The sequence below is a fragment of the Artemia sp. Qi Xiang Cuo genome, chromosome 4 (genome assembly GCF_049724085.1).
Source record: "Artemia sp. Qi Xiang Cuo chromosome 4, ASM4972408v1, whole genome shotgun sequence".
NCBI classification, from domain to species: Eukaryota; Metazoa; Arthropoda; class Branchiopoda; order Anostraca; family Artemiidae; genus Artemia; species Artemia sp. Qi Xiang Cuo.
This window is the reverse complement of record NC_142797.1, coordinates 26834622-26853972: the sequence shown is the minus strand read 5'-3', so window position 1 is coordinate 26853972 and position 19351 is coordinate 26834622. Positions and strand designations below refer to the sequence as shown.

The 19351-nt window shown below is 35.3% G+C and overlaps 1 protein-coding gene across 1 annotated transcript in view; it reads right to left on the bottom strand.

Moving 5' to 3' along the window:
* LOC148952947 (heme A synthase COX15) overlaps positions 1-15112 on the bottom strand; it is a 202828-nt gene extending 187716 nt beyond the window's left edge. Inside the window, exon 1 of the mRNA XM_089088202.1 lies at positions 14953-15112. Within this exon, the coding sequence (XP_088944328.1) occupies positions 14953-15048 (96 nt within the window). The 5' untranslated portion in view covers positions 15049-15112. The remainder of the gene's footprint in view (positions 1-14952) is intronic.
* Between the last annotated feature and the right edge of the window lie 4239 nt (positions 15113-19351).

The window sequence follows — 19351 nt, the reverse complement described above, 5'->3', positions numbered from 1 at the left end:
TTTAAATATTCAAATTCGTAATCTAGGTCTTGGATTTTCATAATCCATCTAGCTAGAATTCCCGTGGGGTTTAAATGTGCGCAGGTACTGCAAGCTTTTATGGTCTGATCGAAGTATAAATTTTCTACCAATTAAATAGTGTCTAAATTTGTCCAAGTGGTGGATTATAGATACTAGTTCTAAGTTTGTGGCGGAATAACTACTTTCGCCTTTTGATAAGGTTCTACTCGAATAGCATATAACTTTTTCTATTTTTTTGTTTAGACGTTCCCTCTAGAGGATTAGGGTTTTCTACTGGGATTTTTGAGACGCCTTTTTGAGTGCCTTTTTGAGACGGTCTAGGGAAGTTTGAGCTTCCTGGGACCAGATAACATTTTGGGAGTTCCCTTTAGTTAATTCCGTTAGGGGTTTCGCAATTTGGGCGTAATTGCCCAGGAACTTTCTAAAGTAGCCAGTATGACCTAAACTTCCTCTTAATTCTTTCATAGTTCTTGGGGGTTTGAGGTTTTCAACACATTTTATTTTGTCAGGGTCTGGAGATATCTCTCCTTGCGTCACCACTACTCCTAAAAATTTAACATTAGGTAAAATAAATTTACTTTTTCAGGTCGGCATTTTAAATTGCCCTGTCTGAATTTCTCGAACACATTAGCTAATGTTGCTAAGTGTTGTTCAGCGTTTTCTCCCACGCATATGACATCATCAACAAAGTGAATGATATTTTTTAATCCTCTTAACAGGTGTTAACAAGGGTATACATAGCGCGCTTGAACTCGTTTGAAGTCCAAAAAGTACTCTCAAATATGCGTATGAACCACATTCGGTCGTAGAAAACATAGTTTTATAGATATGTTTTTCTGCTATTTTCGTTTGATGTTAGCCTTGGGTAAGGTCCAAAGAAGTAAAATTTATTTTATGCTTGAAATAGAGTCAAGAATTTCATCTATTCTTGGTAAAGGAAATTTATCACTAACTACTTGTTTGTTAAGGGCTCTATAATCTACTACAAGTCTTAGATCACCATTCTTCTTTGGTACCAAGACCACTGGTGCAGAATACGGACTAATACTGGGGCGTATAATTTAAATTTTTCTAATTCATGAATTTAGTTTTTTAACCACTCTTTGTGCTTATACGGCACACGATATGGCTGTTTCGCTACAGGATTACCAGTCGTTAAAATTGAATGTTCATAAAATGGTATCAGTCCGCTGTCATCTTCAGATGCGGAAAATAAATCTTTAAAATTACATAATAATTCGCATAATTTTTTCTTAAGTTCTAAGTACGTAATATGATTCATATTAAATTTGTCTAAGAATTGCGACTTGGTTAGAGGGTATTTATTAATTGAGGTTTTAATGCCATTTGCTAGGTTTCTTTTGGAATTTTCCCATCTATCTAAATCATTTTTCGAGATAACTTGGATTTGCACTAAACACGTCCCCTTTCTTATTGTAATTGTACCATTTTCGTGGTTATTAGTTCCGGACTTGTCCCAGTTAAAGATAGGAATGGGGTGGCAATTAGCGATAAGACAAAAGCTAAAGCAAGATGGGCCGAACATTTTGAGAATTTGCTTAACCGAGATAGAGTTGCAGGAAAAAATATAGAGGAAAATGAAAAAGTTTGTGATACCTTGGATGTGAAGGAAGATTTGTTTTGTGAGGAGGAATTAGAAACAGTACTAAAAGGATTAAAGAATAATAAGGCTCCAGGTGCTGATAGGGTAGTAAATGAGTTTCTTAAATATGGTGGTTCTGAGGTTAGAAATAAGTTATTGGAGATTATGAATATGATTTTTGAAAAAGGGGAAGTACCTAACGATTTTAGGAAAACCTTAATTAAGCCACTTTATAAGAAAGGTGATAAAAGTGAGTGTGGTAATTATCGAGGCATTAGTCTGGTCTCTGTAGGTAGCAAATTGCTTAGTAATATGATACTTTTTAGACTGAGAGATGCCGTAGACAAAGTTTTAAGAGAAGAGCAGTGCGGTTTTAGAAAAGGTAGAGGATGTGTTGACCAAATTTTCACTCTTAGGCTAATAATTGAGAACTGCCTGATTTGTTAAACACCCTTGGTTCCCATTTTTATAGATTGCGAATAAGCATTTGATTTTATTGATAGAAGAGCTTTAATTAAGGTCTTATTCTTGTATGGTATACCAGACAAATACATTAAAGTGACTACTGCTATACACGAGAATACTACTGATGCGGTTAAGGTAGGAAATGAGGTTAGCAGCTGGTTTTGTAATTAAATCAGGAGTTAAGCAGGGTTGTGTTCTATCCCCCTTTATATGGATTATTTTGATGGACTTTGTTTTAAGGAGCACAGGAAAGGCAATGGGAGACCACGGAATCAAATGGGGAGGAAAAAGTCTCCTGGACTTGGATTATGCTGATGATTTAAGCATCCTAGATGAAAGTGTGAGCAAAATGAATGAAGTTTTAGAGGCTTTGCGAGTTCAGGGTGCTAGTATTGGTTTGAAAATTAATGTTAGGAAGACCAAGTCACTAAGGCTAGGAATAAGTGAAGATGAAAAGGTGACGTTGGGTAATGAAAAGATTGATCAGGTGGGCAGTTTCACTTACCTTGGTAGTATTATTAGTAAAGACAGTGGGAGCAGTGAAGATGTTAAAAATAGAATAGCCAAGGCTCAGGGTGTTTTTTCACAGTTAAAAAAAGTCTGGAAGAATAGGAAGATAAGTCTGCAAACCAAGATTAGAATCTTAGAAGCTACAGTGATGACAGTGGTCAAATATGGCTCTGAAGCATGGACGCTCGGAAAAGCGGATGAAGATTTGCTAGATGTTTTCCAGAGAAATTGCTTAAGGATTGTTCTGGGTACCCGGCTGACTGACCGTATTTCAAACAATAGGCTATACGAAAAATGTGGTTCAATACCGCTTTCTAGGTCTATAATGAAAGAAAGGTTGAGGTTGTTAGAGCATGTTGTTCGGATGAAGGATGACAGATTGCCGAAGATTGTTCTTTTTGGCCAACCATCTAGGGCTAAACGGAAAGCAGGTCGTCCCCGTCTGGGTTGGGAGGACGTCATAAAGAAAGATTTAAAGGAAATGGGAACTTCGTGGGCGGGTATAAAAAGGGAGGCTTTCAATAGATTGGGGTGGAGGAGGAGCGTGCGTAGCTGTGTTGGCCTCAGGTGGCTTGGTGCTGCGATGAGTTGTTAGTAGTAGTAGTAGTAGCAAATAAAACTTTCTCCTTTGTCGTAAGATATAATTTGTTCCTCGCATAACAGATTTTCAGAAATTTCATGTGACGGGATCGCAAACCATATTTCAGATTTGCTATCAACTGGTTCAATCATCTGTGATATTTGAATTCTTTGCATCGTTTTTGGAGGGATCTTTGTTTTCCGTATCGCGAACCCGTACAATCTTTCTTCACTCTTATTGTCTATTAGATTCCTACTGGCGCTATGGTGCGTCATTGCGGCGTCTTGCGGCGTCAAATTGGGTTTTACTATGTTCTTCCATAATTCCGCTATTTTTTTTATTTCGTTTGACCTATACTGTCGCATATCTCCTATTTTTATTTTTGCAGATTCAATACACTTATTATTTAATTTTACTTCATTTCTGCAATGTCTCTCAGAATAATTGAACAAATTTCTGATTATGCCATGTCCTCCTTGCGAGACATGAGGTTCAAAAGATTTCGACATTGTACCACCAGAAATTTTATTTACTGTTATGTTGTCTTCGTAACCTCTGTTACAATTTCTTAAGGTAGAAATTCCTTCCCCTACCTTAGCTGGGTAGACAAGCCTTTTGTTTGCCACGTCTAATAGTACTCTATTAGACCTTAAAAAATTTGCGCCGATAATGGCTTCATACGGAAAGTTATCGCATATTATAAAATTTGTCGGAAAAATTCTATTATCCCTTTTTATGTCTAGGCGAATTGAACCTTTTGCATCCAATTGATGCCCTGTTACGCTAGTTAAATTTGGATTATTAAAATTTCTCTGCTTCCTAATATGCAGAGGCAGCCTCTTAAATATGCGTGATTCGATGATGTTCGCGATAGCACCAGAGTCAATTAAAACTTTTAAGTAAACCTGTACTTCACAAAAATCCTTGAATATAGGTAAGTTATTATTACTATCACCGCAAGACAGTACTACTATTGGCTTCGACCTATATAACATTTTAGGTACCCTCTGTATCAACTGTATTTTTTTGAAGGGCGCGGATTTATTTCGTACGTCGGTGTCTGCAATAGGGATTCAGACATGTGAGATTCCATAGGCATATCTAATTGATTTACATTTGTCTGCCTTCGCCATGTATTATTACGGTAATTTGGATTTCTTGCCTCAGTGCCGCTTTCTGACGCTGACTGCCAATGCCGTTGGCTTGAAAAATTTTCATTTCCTGTCGGCAAATTTTCGGAATTTCTTTATAACATTCTCGCATTATATTGGCTTTTGCGAGCATTTGGGTTTTCAAATCGGTAATTAATTTGTCTATTTGTGGCAGGGTTATACACATTTGGTTGGTACGCGTTGTAAGGTACTGATTGGCGCAATCTTCCCTGGCTATAGCCTAGTGCACCACTGGTGCTAAAATTTGTTCTGCCGAACAAATGGTTGCCGTAATTTTGCGTTTTACCAACTGCAATCGTTTTTGTGCGATTGGGGACATAACGGCACTCTCTCGCGATATGCCCAGGTCGATTACAAATGTAGCATCTTATTATTGTCGTATTATTTTCATGGATAATTTGTTTTATGAACTGAAAACGTACTGTTTTCTGCATAGTGGGTTCTTGTCTTTTATTTCTTTGCAGCATTGGGGAATTGTCCATTGAAAAGAAGTATGGAGATGTCGGATACTCTTTGAAGGTCAGGTTTGCATTTGTTTTCTCTAGGCTATTTATTTTTGTTTTACTATGGTTTGCCGCTATTGTTTTGACTTCGATCAATCGCCCTACCTCCTGAACTGCAACATCAAACGTCTGAATATTTTTGGATGCTATCATTCGATATAGTTTTGGGAATAACCCTTACAAAAAGGTATGAAGCATAACTTTTTCATATAGTTCTCCTGAATCTTCTCCGTATTTCGCTTTCACTTGAATATGACCTTTGCAAATATACTTTCTTATATTTGGTAAATATTCAGCGTCCGCCATCGCGTCCTCTAATTAATTTTCACGACTAGTTTCAATAAATCTATCCTTAAATGCCATTAACAATTTTTCCATTGTATTTATTGGTAAGCTAGTGTCGTTACCTATAGTATGTTCAATGTTCCTTAGAAAGCTTAGTGCCTGGCCTATTGTTCTAAATTGAAGCATGTCGTCTAACATTTCTAGCTCTGTTTTGTTAATTCTATAAGCTGGTCCAATGTGATGTTAAATTCGTCGATATCTGTTTGTCCCTCATATTTTAGAATTTATTTTGCTATTTCTATATTTTTCGCGACCAACTTTTGCGCCATTAATAGTTCGCTTAATTCTTCTGACATTTTTGGTTTTGAATTAACTCAAAATAATTTTTTTTCACTTAACCTATTTTGGGGGCGGCTATTATCTCCTATGAGATATTTTAAAAGGTTTTACTATTATAGCTTAGCAAATATAGGCCTAATTACTTGTTCTTATATGTCTGTATCTCACCAATGATGAAATTTAAATTACAAAGTTTAAAGACTAACTAGTTTGTGTGTCTTCCTCCAAATTTCCGACCGTGCCATATGTGGCTATAAAAAAAATGTACTGTGTCAATTGTAGTAATAAAGATTGACCGCGTCAAATGTAAGATTATGCTTTAAAGCTGTGAACTTACACCTTATAAGTTCTCCGATTGCGCCACTTATAGCGCTAAAGACTGTGCCATATGTAATATTATTGTTTTGATTTGTGGCGATTAAGATGCGCCAAATGTGGCAATGAAGTCTGGGCCACAAATGTAATACTATGATTTAAAAGTGGAGTACCGATCGCGCCACTCGCTGAAAGCGAGAAAACAAAATGCGTAGCTATAGTAGATTAGATATTCTCCAACTATCAATTCGGGAGCGTAACCTTCGTTCCTCGGGTTATCGCCGTGTCGATTACCCCTAATATTATGTAGAAATCAGATTCCTGGGGGCGCTACCGTTGGAGACATACGAACTATTTACCTGCTGTGCGATTAGATACAGGTATATAAAATAAAATAAACACAAGTAGAAAAGCAATAGTTTTATTGAGAGTTACATTAGGTGTATAACAGTGCTTCACTTCACTGAGAACGATAGAGGCAAGGATTAAATTGGCTCTAAAAAATAATGATGATGGCAATAGAGACAATCCATAATTGAAACGAAAAACAGTTTTTTTTCACTATATCACACAAGTATAGCTTCTGCGCTCTACTAACTTTTTCACGATTGACCCAAGTCCTGTAGAGGAGGCCGCTACCTTGTAATTATGTTCGCAAACTCACTTCATTATCCTAACTCTCTATCCAATAATTTGTTTTAAATATTTCGATGACTTAAACATTGACACTGCTCTTCTAACTTAAACTTCCTGTGAAACTTTGTATCTATAATTTTTTTTATTACCAATTATCTTAGCGAAATTCAAAACCGAATAGCGTCGTTGTTTGGCTGAGGTCAAAACGCAGATTTTCTTTTTTCTGATTAATAATTTATAATCTTGGAAAAGGGATTTGAACTTAATTATGGGAAGTCTAATTTATGTCGGAATTATCTTTAGAAAGAAGGAATTTTATTTTTTGTATTTTAAACATATCACATATTACTCACGGTACACACAGCCCCAGGGGAAAGGTCTTTAAGTTATAACATTTGCCTATTGTTTACACATAGTATTTGTTATTGGGATGCATGCAGGGGCGGATCTACAGCATGTTTATGGGGGGGGGGGGGGGCAAGAGGGGTCCATATCTGGATAGTAAAAGGGCATGGGATGTATAATTTTTTTCTCCGCACTATTGGAAGGGCAACTGCCCCCCCCCAATGACGCCCCTGGATGTAGGCATACATTTTCGGGTGGGGGGGACAAATATTCTACTGGGGGTTTTCCATGGGGAGGGAAGATTCCAGGGAGGGAACTTGTCAGGGGAAAATAAACACTGGGAGAATTTGCCAGAATTCTTACACAAAATTCTGTTTAAACGTCTTGCTTTCTCTTTTCCGTCTCAAATTCACGCGCGGAGTAATTAAGAGTAATTGTCCAGGGTATTTTTTCACCGGGATTGAACTGTCGAGAGGATAATTCCCTGGCTAAGGGGTTTCTTTGTGGAGGTGGGGCCAGATTTCCTGGCATTATTTAAAAAACGGTCAGAAATTAAATATAAAAAAAACAGTTTTTTTCAACTGAAAGTAAGGAGCAACATTGAAACTTTAAATGAACAGAAATTATTACGTATATGAAGGGGGTTGCCCCTCCTCAACACCTGGCTCTTTATGCTAAAGTTTGAATTTTGTCCCAATTCATTAATAATGACTCCTGAAAAACAAGGACCATTTAATTAGAACAATAAAAGGCTTTTTTGAAAGCACTAAAAAACTTTAGCATAAAGAGCGAGGTATTGAGGAGGGAGCAACCCCCTTTATATAAGTGATAATTTCTGTTCGTTTTAAGTTTTAATGTTGCTCCTTACTTTCAGTTGAAAAAACTTGTTTTTTTTTATTTGATAACATACAATAATTGAACATAAAAGTACTATAGCTTATACCAAACGATTCCAGGTTGGATACTTTCTGTAAAGATAAAACTCCTCAAGTTTCACATTATAACTTGAATGATCAAACATACAAGCGTTATAGCCAGTAATTTATTTTTTTGGAAATACTTGCTGATTACTACCTTTTATAATTCTTTGGTGTGTTCAATTGTTGACGATAGCACCTCTGTTTAGTGTCCCATGAATAGCTTTGACTATTCACATATAGAGAACATCCAATGAAATGCAACTAAGACGGTTCCAAATGTTTCTGGGCTTACTTATCAATAGGGTTTCAAACCTTTAAAGTTGCTTCCACTTGAATTTCATAGAAGTAGAACAGATCTCATTAATACGTTCTCAACAGACAGAGGTGTATATAATGCTGATCCTAAAATCCATTTTTTTTACTATTGCTCTTCAACAATATTGTAAAAATCTGGATAAGCAATGATGGAATAAAACAAATCGTATTTTAAGCCAAAGCACTTGAATCAGTTTAGCAGCTGTGTTTATATGCCTGTCAGCTTTCTTTCTTTTGTTTTATGAGTGCTTTGTAGATTTTTTAAACTTTAAATAAATAATAAATAAATTTATTCATCAATTGAACCTTATATCCAAAATCGAATAGCAGGCTTACAAAGAGAACATTTGTAACATGGCCTTCTGAGAGCTGATAGATAATAGTGACAAGGAAATGGCATATGCCTCGAATTTTGTAGATGGAAGGATATACATAAACAGAAATGAGAACAAAAATTTAACTATCCATGAAGAGGCTCTTTACCCCAACTTGACTTGCTGCATTTCAGCAGAAGCCATAATTCAAACTACAACATTATTTCTAGACAATACCTCTATTTGGGAATCAGTTTCTTAGAAGTCATTAAAACTGTTTTATTTTTGTGAAATCTAGATATGACTTAAGTATTTGCAAATATAAAGCATGGAAAAAGTTTGATATTTGGGTGAATAGCTACATTGTTAGCCATGGCCTTATTGCTATTTATCATACTATGCAAAAAGAATGGTCTGCGTGTCTTACTCTGCTTTGAAAGCCTAAGGGTCGGAAATGTAAGCAAGGATTTATTTTTTGTTGCCAATTAATTATATTTGACAATTGAGATAGACAGTTGCCGAATAATGGCTGATTCCCTCTAAGAAAACTAGTGTCTAAATAGCATTGTTATATTCCTTTGGGAAATTCTGGTGTGCTTCATCCTCAAATAGACCTCCCTTCCCCTCTTCCAACTTATACTAATAATAAAAAGTGGCTGATTACTGTAAATGTGGCCTAAAATCTACTGTTATGGTTCTAAACTCCTCCCCAAACAAAAATCTTATTATATACACCCCCTCTCAACTTCCTAATATTTAGACCTGCATACATCAATGACAATTGATTGCTTTTGCAGTAAAAGGTAATTTGCATGCTTTAACTAGCATAGACACTGGTATTTGCTCTAGAAAACTTGCAAGACAAATTAACCTGCTATAGCAAAAACATGCAGAGCATAGAAAGGAAATCCAAGCTGGAACTAGAAACAACAGTTATTTACCCTCATCTTTGTTTCTAAAGCTATACATTTGCTTTAAACTCTTTTACAAAAAAAAACACAAAAATGGTTAATTCCAAAACTACTCTTTCCCAAAACTTTGGGTGAAATAAAGGGTTTCATCTTGTTGACCATTGGTTATGCATGGTTAACTTGGATGCTTCCTGGTTACACTTCTACAACTTCTTGCTTTACTCTTTGATCAAATACTTCTTCAATGCCCAAGTAGATATTGCAGATGAACTCTTTATGCTAGACAATTCTATGGATAAGGGGATTCAGTTTGTGAAGTACTGCGTAACTAATTTTGCTGTATGAAATGTGCAGGGTCTTAGAAAGTGTTAGAAAATCTGGCAACCCCGAGAGGTATTTATGTCAACCCCGAGAGGTAATTTAACGATTTATACACCAAGAATGCCATGGGCTTGGGTTATATTGGTAGCTTTAGGACTTTACGGCAACCCTCGTAGGCAATATGTAATACGTTTAGTAATGGATTATTTTGGTAACTCCCTCTTGAGCATGGAAAAAAGTTTCGCAACTAAATTTTTAAATAAATATAAACTTGAATAAGAACATAAAAGGTTACAGATCTTTCACCTCCTTAAACCTTCAATCTACAGTGAAGGTGCTGTGTAGGGAATGGGAGCCATACTTTATTAAGTAAAGGCATTGGTCTCAGCACTAGCCCCAATTTAGTTCAACATCTCCAACTCACTGACAAAAATATCTAAAAATTATTACCCATAATTTAACATATTGGAATTAATGACACATATCAGAATAAACCAAATGACAGAGCCTGACTCCTACACTCAAAAACCAAAATAGTGAGTGCAAAATTTTCAATTTGGTAGTGAAAAAATTTCTGGGTATTTAGTTTGAAATATCTACAGCCAGTTCTATAACTCCTAATTACATGGTTCCATGAGACTAGCAGATAACAATTTGGCAAAGCATAGCTTAAATAAGGCATTTATGTTCACCAGTGGAACAAGAGTCAGTATGCATGAGTTCCCATATCAGATGCTAGAATTGCAGTTCATGAGCAATACCACAGCCATTATGACATAAAGTACAGATCCCAGTTCCTAGCCAGTATCTTAAAGTATATATTTAGTTATTATTTTCGTTGGATCTTTTTTTTCCTCTCAATCTTATAACTGAGACAGACAAAAACAAACAAGCCAACCACAATCCTGACTTTTAATAGAGAATAATTGTTGACAAAGTTTTTTCTAGTAACAATTATATCTAGTATGTTGGGAGTTAGTCTATGATATAATACTAGTAGTATAACTATCCTATAAGTAGTTATCCTACCTAATAATTAATAACCTAAGTCTAAAGGTCATCAGCTAGTTTTTTGACACTGTTTTTCAGGGTCATCAACTAAACAAAAAGACAAAGTAATCAAAAAATATTCATACAAATTTCCTATTCCTAGCCTATAAATATCCATATAGTCTTATTTGTTTTTAAACAACAATTATACTAATATAGCTCCTGGACTTAGTAAAGTTAAAACTCTCCTGGACTTAGACTATGCTGATATTTAAGCATCCTAGATGAAAGTGTTAGCAAAATGAATGAACATTTCAGAGATTTTGTGAGTTTAGGGTGCAAGAATAGGTCTGAACAGGAATGTTAAGAAGACTAAGTTGCTAAGGCAAGTCATTTAAGATGCAGTGGGACAAACCAGCATCATTGAGCAGGGTCTATTAGGTGCCACACGCCCCCTTTAGCCCCCAAATACGCCTGGCCACTAATACATCTAGTGACACCCAATAAAGAAACCAAATTGTCCTGTACATATGAAAATAGTGATGACCTACCCCTTTAGCCCCCAAATACGCCTGGCCACTAATACATCTAGTGACACCCAATAAAGAAACCAAATTGTCCTGTACATATGAAAATAGTGATGACCTACTTATGAACTGTGATATGAAATTGTGTTAACTGTGTTAACAGTCCTGTATATATTTAAATAGTGATAATCCACTCACAAACTGTGACATGAAGATTATTGAGTCAACGTTACCTGGTGACATCTACAGGTTCTTCAACCTTAGTTGCTAGAAGATGCAAATTAAGGTAATAAGTGAAGATGAAAAGGAGATGTTGGGTAACAAGAAGATCAAGTGGACAGCTTCACTTACGTAGGTAGTATTATTAATACAGATGGTGGGTGCAGTGATGATATTAAAGGTGGAATAGCCAAGGCCCAAGGCAGTTTTTAATGGTTGGAAGAATATATTAGAATATTGAAAGCTACAGTGATGACAGTGGTCAAGTATGGTTTTGAATCATGGGCGCTCCAAAAAACAGAGGAAGATTTGCTAGATGTTTTCCAGAGAAATTGCCTGTGAGTTGTTTTGGGTACCCAATTAACTGACTATATCTCAAACAATAGGTTTTACAAAAAGTGTGGCTCAATCCTGCTTTCTAGGGCTATAATGAGAGAAAGGTTGAGATGGCTAGGGCATGTTATGCAGATGAAGGATGGCAGATTGCCAAAGATTGTCCTTTTCAGTCAGCCATCTAGGGCCAAATGAAAAGCAAGTTGGGGCAAGAGGAATTAAAGGATGCCTTTAAAAGATTTAAGGGAAATGGGAACTTCCTGGCAGGGTGTAAAGAGGGAGGCTTTGTAATAGATTAGAGTGGAGGAACAGTGTGTGTAGCTGTGTATGTCTCAGGTGGCTTGGTGCTATTACAATCTGTTAGTAATAGTACTAGTAGTACATTAATCTAGGCTTATGTAACTCCAATAGAAAAACAAAGACTTTCTTTAGCCATAATTTAGAAAAGAAATGCACTGAACCACAATTCACAACAATGTCAGAAAAGTGGACAGAAAAAACATAAAATAAAGTATCTAATACTACTACTCTTTTTTAATATGTCTCCTTCAGAAGCAGTAGCTCTGCACTGTCCCCAGGATAACTCCCTTATCAGCTTTACCTTTATTTTCTAAAAGTATTAGAGATGAAAATGGGGTAAATATGTGAGATTCCATAACTGACATAGTGACAAAACAAGGTGAATTGATTTGTTTTGTATGCTCTTTCCAAATATAATAATCAATTCACTTGCAAATGCTACCCCCCCCCCTCCCCTGATGGTCCCATGAATAGCCTTAATATTGTATTTCTCAATCATTCCAAAAATGGGCATATATTATAATCTAGCTCCTATTTTGACCCAACTATCTCCTCTCTCTAGAATTTTTCTCCATGTATGATTGAAGGTGTTTTTACTAAACTATTAGTTGGAACAATTTTAAAAGTGGATAATATTGGAAGAAAACATGACAATCTGTTTTATAGTAACATCCTGCATATTATGAAGTAATAACTTTACTGTTATAATGTTTTCTTTTTAATTTTTATACATTCCTTGAGCTATGAGTTAAGACCCCTAGCAATTGAACAGTGCTTAATCCCAGACCAATATCTTGATTAAAATATATCTTTTGTAAACATGGGCAGCAGGCCAACAGACCTGGACATGGTGTATATAGGTTTAAATAGTTGAAATTGGCTAATAGTCAGTACATGGGAAGGTGGGATTGGGTGTCTACAACTAGAAAACTTGCTTTTCAGCCTAAAAATTTTGACAGAAGTTACCCCTGCAGTCTAGCCTACTTAAATCCAAGTATTCTGCTTCACAATAAATATCTTAGACTTAATCTGTTGAAGATTGAGTCTGTCTGTAATTTAGATAGATTATTCTAACTTGGATGTCTATTGTCCAATATTGGACAGCACTTTCCAAAACTAGGCTCAAGCTTTAAATGTGTGTCCAAGATTAGACTCTACTATTGAGTAGGATACCAGTACATTTGAAATAGTGAGTTTTGTATTTTGTAAAGATATTCAAGCTAATTATATTCTTGTAAAATAATTGCCAATTTTAATGGTGAACCCTCTGATAGTATCAATGAATAATTGAAGCTATTGAGAAAGGAAACACTATCAAATTCTGAAAACAACTCCAAAAAATGCTTACTTCTATATTTCTTAAAAGTAATTTACCTCACCAACCCCCCAATGTGTAAATATATATGCAAGCCCAATCCTATATTTCCCTATATTACCTTTTTCTGTTTCTTGATTACATAACCCTTTTGTTTGAAAACATTAAATGGCAAAGACAACTGCTACTATAAACAACTCAATTCAGCACCAAGCTATCTGAGACCAACATTGCTATACATGCTCCTCCTCTATCCTAATCTATTCAAAGCCTTCTCTTTACACCCTCTCAGGAAGTTCCTATTTCCCTTGAATCTTCCTTTACAACATCCTCCCACCTCATTTGAGGATGACCAGCTTTTTGTTTGGCCCTAGATGGCTGGAGTACAAGAACAATCTTTGGCTATTTGTCATCCTTCATCTGCAGAATGTGTCCAGGCCCTCTTAGCCTTTTGTTCATTACTATAAGTAATTAAGCTTATACAACATTACTTTAAGCCTTTAGGAATGAAGAAGTATTTTTGGATTTTTTGAATTTGTTTTCAGAATTTTAGTGTTCCCTTCCCAATTGTGTAAATTTCTAGTGGGTCATATAATTTAGCTAAGATGAAAATGTCATTTCATACTTTTTTTATGTTCTTTCATAGTTCAATAATTGCTTCTGGGGCTAATTGCATCTTGAGCCCTTAAAGGGCCCCATAAGGTATTTTATATGGATTATGGAAGAAGGTATTTTAGATGAAAAAAAAACATCAAATGATGTTTTCACTTTCATCCTAGCTAAATTTGCCTGTTTGGCCCACAGCAAATTTACCATGAACTTTATCCCCACCCCTCTAATGAGCAAAAATATATACCTTAAATTGAAATATACCCTGAATTGTCAACATCAAATTTATGAATAGCAAAATTTAGTACTTTTTTTGTTGACAGCATTTTAAAAATTTGAAATGGTAGGCAAATGGTTTATATTTGAGTTGCCTAATGAATGAGGTTTGAACTATTATAAATTGGTATTTTTAGAATATATTACTCTTGAACAACTTATTTATGAACTAATGATATGTTTTAACCACTTTTCAATAACTTAACTAATATTGATAACTTATTTATGTGGTTATAAAACAAAATACCTTTGGGGCCCCTCTAAGGGCTCAAGATACAATTAGCCCCATAAGTGATTACTGAATTATGAAAGAGCATAAAAAAGGCATCAAATGACATTTTGCCTTTCATCTTAGCTGAATTATATGACCCACTAGAAATTTATCCCCAATTGTGCATTGATACTGATCTGATTTCTAGATGATATAATATAGCTGTTGTAGTAATTTAGCTGTAGAACTGGTGAATAACAGTCTGGGTATCTGACCCTGGCCTAGCCTGTACAGGACCATCAGGGGGGGGGGACATTTATAAGTGAACTAACTATTATATTTGTAAGGAACATGCAAAGAGGATCCAAGTTGTGTGTCCACCTTTTCCCTGTGTTAGCTATGGAATCTTATAGGCCACAGGCCTAGGCTATTTAATTAAAATTGTGCTAGACTATTGTATTGGATAGCTGTACAGAAGACAAATTATTGAGAGGTTTTCAATTCCTTTTCTTTCACTTTCTACATGAGTTTTACTAGATTCAATAAAAATAGGCTGTCCTACCTTAGCCTATATTATGTAACATCTACCCCTAGTAGGCTAATATGAAAGTACTTACTTTGATTAATCTGACTGAACTCCTTGCAGTAAAAGAAGAATACTTCAAAGGATTGGTAAGCTGTACATTGCTTTTCGTTAGAATTCTTGTAAGCATGGTTTAATTTAATGTTTTACAAGCAAATCTATTAGAACTGAGACAACGTCTTACAGATTTGAAAATGTTGCCGTTTATTAGATAACTTTGCTTGTAATGTGAAATTTATCCCTTGTGTCGAGCTGAAGTCAGAAGTTATTAGTTTTAATAAAACCAAGTTTTCCTGAGGGAAGTAAAGAGCGAAGTCGAAATTAAAATGAGCAAAAATTATTGCTCCACAGTCTATCCAAAATATGTTGGTAAAAATCGTGCAAATAAACCAACTGATAATATTTTCCTATGTTTGCATGATTATAGAAAACTAGCGCTTTACTGAAAACGCAAAACAATATAGGAGTATTGGTACAGTAAAAGCCAACCGATTAAAGACACTTTTGAAAAAAATAAAGCATTTTAGGATTGTTGTTTTTCTTGTGTAATTTGGTATCACTTTTCCACAATGAGCTCATTCCAATGATTGGATCTCGTTTTGGTATTGAAAAGGACATTTCATAATTAGTTGGTAGACAAGTCCGAAGTGAAACCATCTTGATAGTATTAGGACTATTGACTAGCTTTAGAATCTTCATTATAACTTGAAATTTTCCGTTGTATAGAGGAAATAACCTGATTTTCGGAGTTCATAGTATGGTTTATTTGTTCTGCATTTCGAATAATACTAAAGCGTGTTTTTTACAACGTAAAATTGTTAATTACTCACTATTGGTGTTATAGCTAGTGAGACGTAATGTTACCTTATAAATCAGTCTGTTATTTATGTGTGCTCTTCAATGACTTTGTGGATGTTAAAGTAATATTTATTTTTATTCTTAAGTTTTAAGATAATTTTAATTCTATACTAAAAGTTATTGATATAACAGCTGGTTCAATATTACGAAAAGTGTTATAGATTAGTTTTTTATTGTCAGGCAACGTATACAGTTTTTACTCCTATACTGATGTGCTTGTTTTTTTTTTATACTGGCCTTGGGGTATTTTCAGTAAAGCGTTAGTTTTCTATAGTCATACAAAATAGGGAAATCTTATCAGTTGGCTTATTTGCACTAGTCTTATCGATATGTGTTACACAGATTGAGAAGCAATCATTTTTGTTCGTTTTAAGTTCCAACTTTGCTCTTTATTTCCCTCAGAAAAACTTAGTTTTTTTAAATCAATCTTTGCCAAATTTTCAATTTCAATTTGATATAGAACAAACACTGCTATGATCTATTGTATTTGTTTCTGGGGGAAGAAGCTTCCCTTTATATACAGAATAATTTTTGGTCGTTTTAAGTCTTAATGTTACTTCCTTACTTCCAGTTGATTTTTTTATTTAACTTGTGGCAGTTTTCAAATAATGGTAGAAAACCCCATCCCCCCTTTTAAAATTTATCTTGGAAAGCGCACCCATAATCTTTCATTCCCATGGAAAACTCTTCCCGTGGAAAATCCCCCCATCCTGCAAAAATCTCACCCAAAAAAATGTCAAGATATTTCCCATTAACAAATACTAGATTATATAAAAAACCCCTTTTCTGGAGACAATGGGAATCAAACAAACAATGCATTGACGAATTCGAATAACTTGATTTTTTTTTCAAAATAATAAAAGAAAATTTAAAACAAAAGTGAAACCATTTTTAAAGTCTGCCTGTCTACCGACCGAACTAGGAGTTCTGGTAATCCAATTTAATTTTTAGGATTTTGTACGACCATAATTGCAAAACTTACAAACCATAACTCCCTGGAAATATGAAGGGTCAGGTCCATGGGTGTAGGGAGGGGGGCTGGGGGGGGTGAGGCCCCCCTAGACCTTCAAATTTACATTAGGCATGGCTGAAAAAGCAGATGGTTGGAAAATAAGTTGATAAAAGGCCCTCCATCACACTATCGACTGCCTCCCCCCTAGACAATATGCTGCCTACGGCAATGGTCAGGTCATCACAGAAATATGGTTATTGGACCTTTCAACTATCTTGAAAAAATAACTATCTAAAAATTTTGATCGGACAATTTTAGAGGAAGGGGGCCTTTTGGAGAGGGGGGTTAATTGCCTTCCAATCTTTTTCGTCACTTAAGAAGGGCACTAACAATTTTAATTTCTGTTCGAATGATCCGTTAAATATCTCTTATGATGTTCTGGTAACCCGCTAGCCCTGGTAAAACGAAAAAGCAAAAAAAAGACACATCAGTGCTACCCATGAAAAAAAGTGATTTTCCTTGTTGTTCAAGGTGAGGGACTCTAATTATCCTATACAAGGGTTTGGACTATACTGTTTCCAATGGTGTATTTTATTGTGACCTGACACCATTTACAAGTGGTTCCAGGCTCTTTTTCAAAATCATCATAAATTTGTTTTCACAATAAATTTTTACTTTTAAGATTAACCAAAATAATAGTTACCATTCCTGAATCAATATCAGATGGCAAATTTCCAATTAGGCTGTTTTTTTCAAAATGCGCTTTTCAAATTTTGGTTACTATGAGCTGTGGTTTGCTCTTCATTAGGCTGAAGCTACTGTGGCAACCATAATAGAAGGCTCAAAACCAAGATTGAAAAAAAACACCCGATACCGATATACCGGATACAGATACGTACGATACCAACACACCCGATACCGATACACGCGATACGGATAAACCCGATGCTGATATGCCCGATATCACGTACAGGCCTTTTCGGAGGGGCTATGGAGGGTCACATCCATTCCATAACCATATTTATTGGCTATTTTATCCATCATTTTTATTGGGGGGGGGGCAAGAAGGGTCAATACCTGGATAGTCAAAGGGCATAGGATGTATAATATTTTTTCTCCGAATTATTGGGGGGCAACTGCCCCCCTTGCCACCCTTGAACGACGCCCCTGACTACAGACTGTATAATTTCTATAGTTTGTAGAAATTTGCACAAATTATGATAATAGACTGAGTTGATGTTGACCTTCTAGAAAAAGCATGAAATAAAGGAATCGTAGAAGAATTTAACAATTGAAAAAAAAAAATTGAACACGATCGCAAAGAGAATTTTTATTTTCAAAATACTTTCACAAGGATAATATTACCACGAAAAAATAATTTATTTAGCCTTTCTTCAGTTTCACAGAATATTTGATTTTGATTTGTGCCTTCTTTTAGAAAATTGCAATAATGAAAATCTGTTTATAGTTGCATATAGAAGTGTCTCAAATTATTTAAAATGGTTCGCAGGTTTGTTACAATAGGTTTGATTAGTTTTTTGAGAGAGAGAGAGAGAGATTTATTCTAAACAAACAAACAATTTAACATAAGTTTAGCGGCCACCCCAAGAAGTAAAAACTTGTCCAAGGGGGTGGCAAAAATACACTAACAAAACAATAAAAAAAAACGAAAAAAATAATAACCTATCTATATCACAGTCCCCAAACAGCACCAAAAACCTTAAACCTTAACATTTTCATTAAATTTGCTATCATATTCACAATCATCACCCCCAGGAGCCATAAAAATTTACCAATATATCATTATTAAAAAAAAAAAAAAAAAAAAAAAAAAAAAAAAAAACACCTAAAATTCATACTTACTAAATAGCATCCCTTTAATTACAATCTTAAACGAAGAAATATCACCTATATTTTTTATATTTTGATCAAGATGGTTCCAACTTCTGATCCTCCTGTGAAGCAAAGAAAACATCGATCGGGCCGAAACTACCAGTGGAATATTAATCTCTGCAGATGACCTAGTATCATAATCATGGACAGAAGATCTCAGGTTAGCCAAGCTATTAAAACAGGGGATGTTTATGCCCCTCTGAATCCTAAAAATGAACAGAAGTTTATACAACTCCCGTAGACCGGAAGCTGGCAGTATCTTTACACGCTCATATATGTATCGTACAAAATCCCGGGGTTGTAGGCCATCTAACAGCCGAACAGCGTTGTTTTGTAGAACTCGTATTGGCCGAACAATAGCAGGAAATGTTCCAAGCCAAACGCTACTACAATACAATATATATGGATGAATAAGGGAATAATAAAGAAGGCGCATAACAAAAGGAGGAAAAAAATGCTTAAGTTTTCTCATTATACCCAGGTTACGAGACACGGTTTTACAAACATAATGTACATGGCGCTTGAATGGTAAAATATAATCAATATAAACTCCCAGGTACTTATAAGAACACACCCGGTTTAATGCTCCATACTGTGTTGCAATATCCTGAAACCATGGATAAAAATCTGGTGAACGGGAAAAAATAACAAAATTAGTCTTACCCAGATTAATCTTTAATCTATTTACCCTCAACCAGGAATATAACCTTTCAATAGCATCTTTCATCGA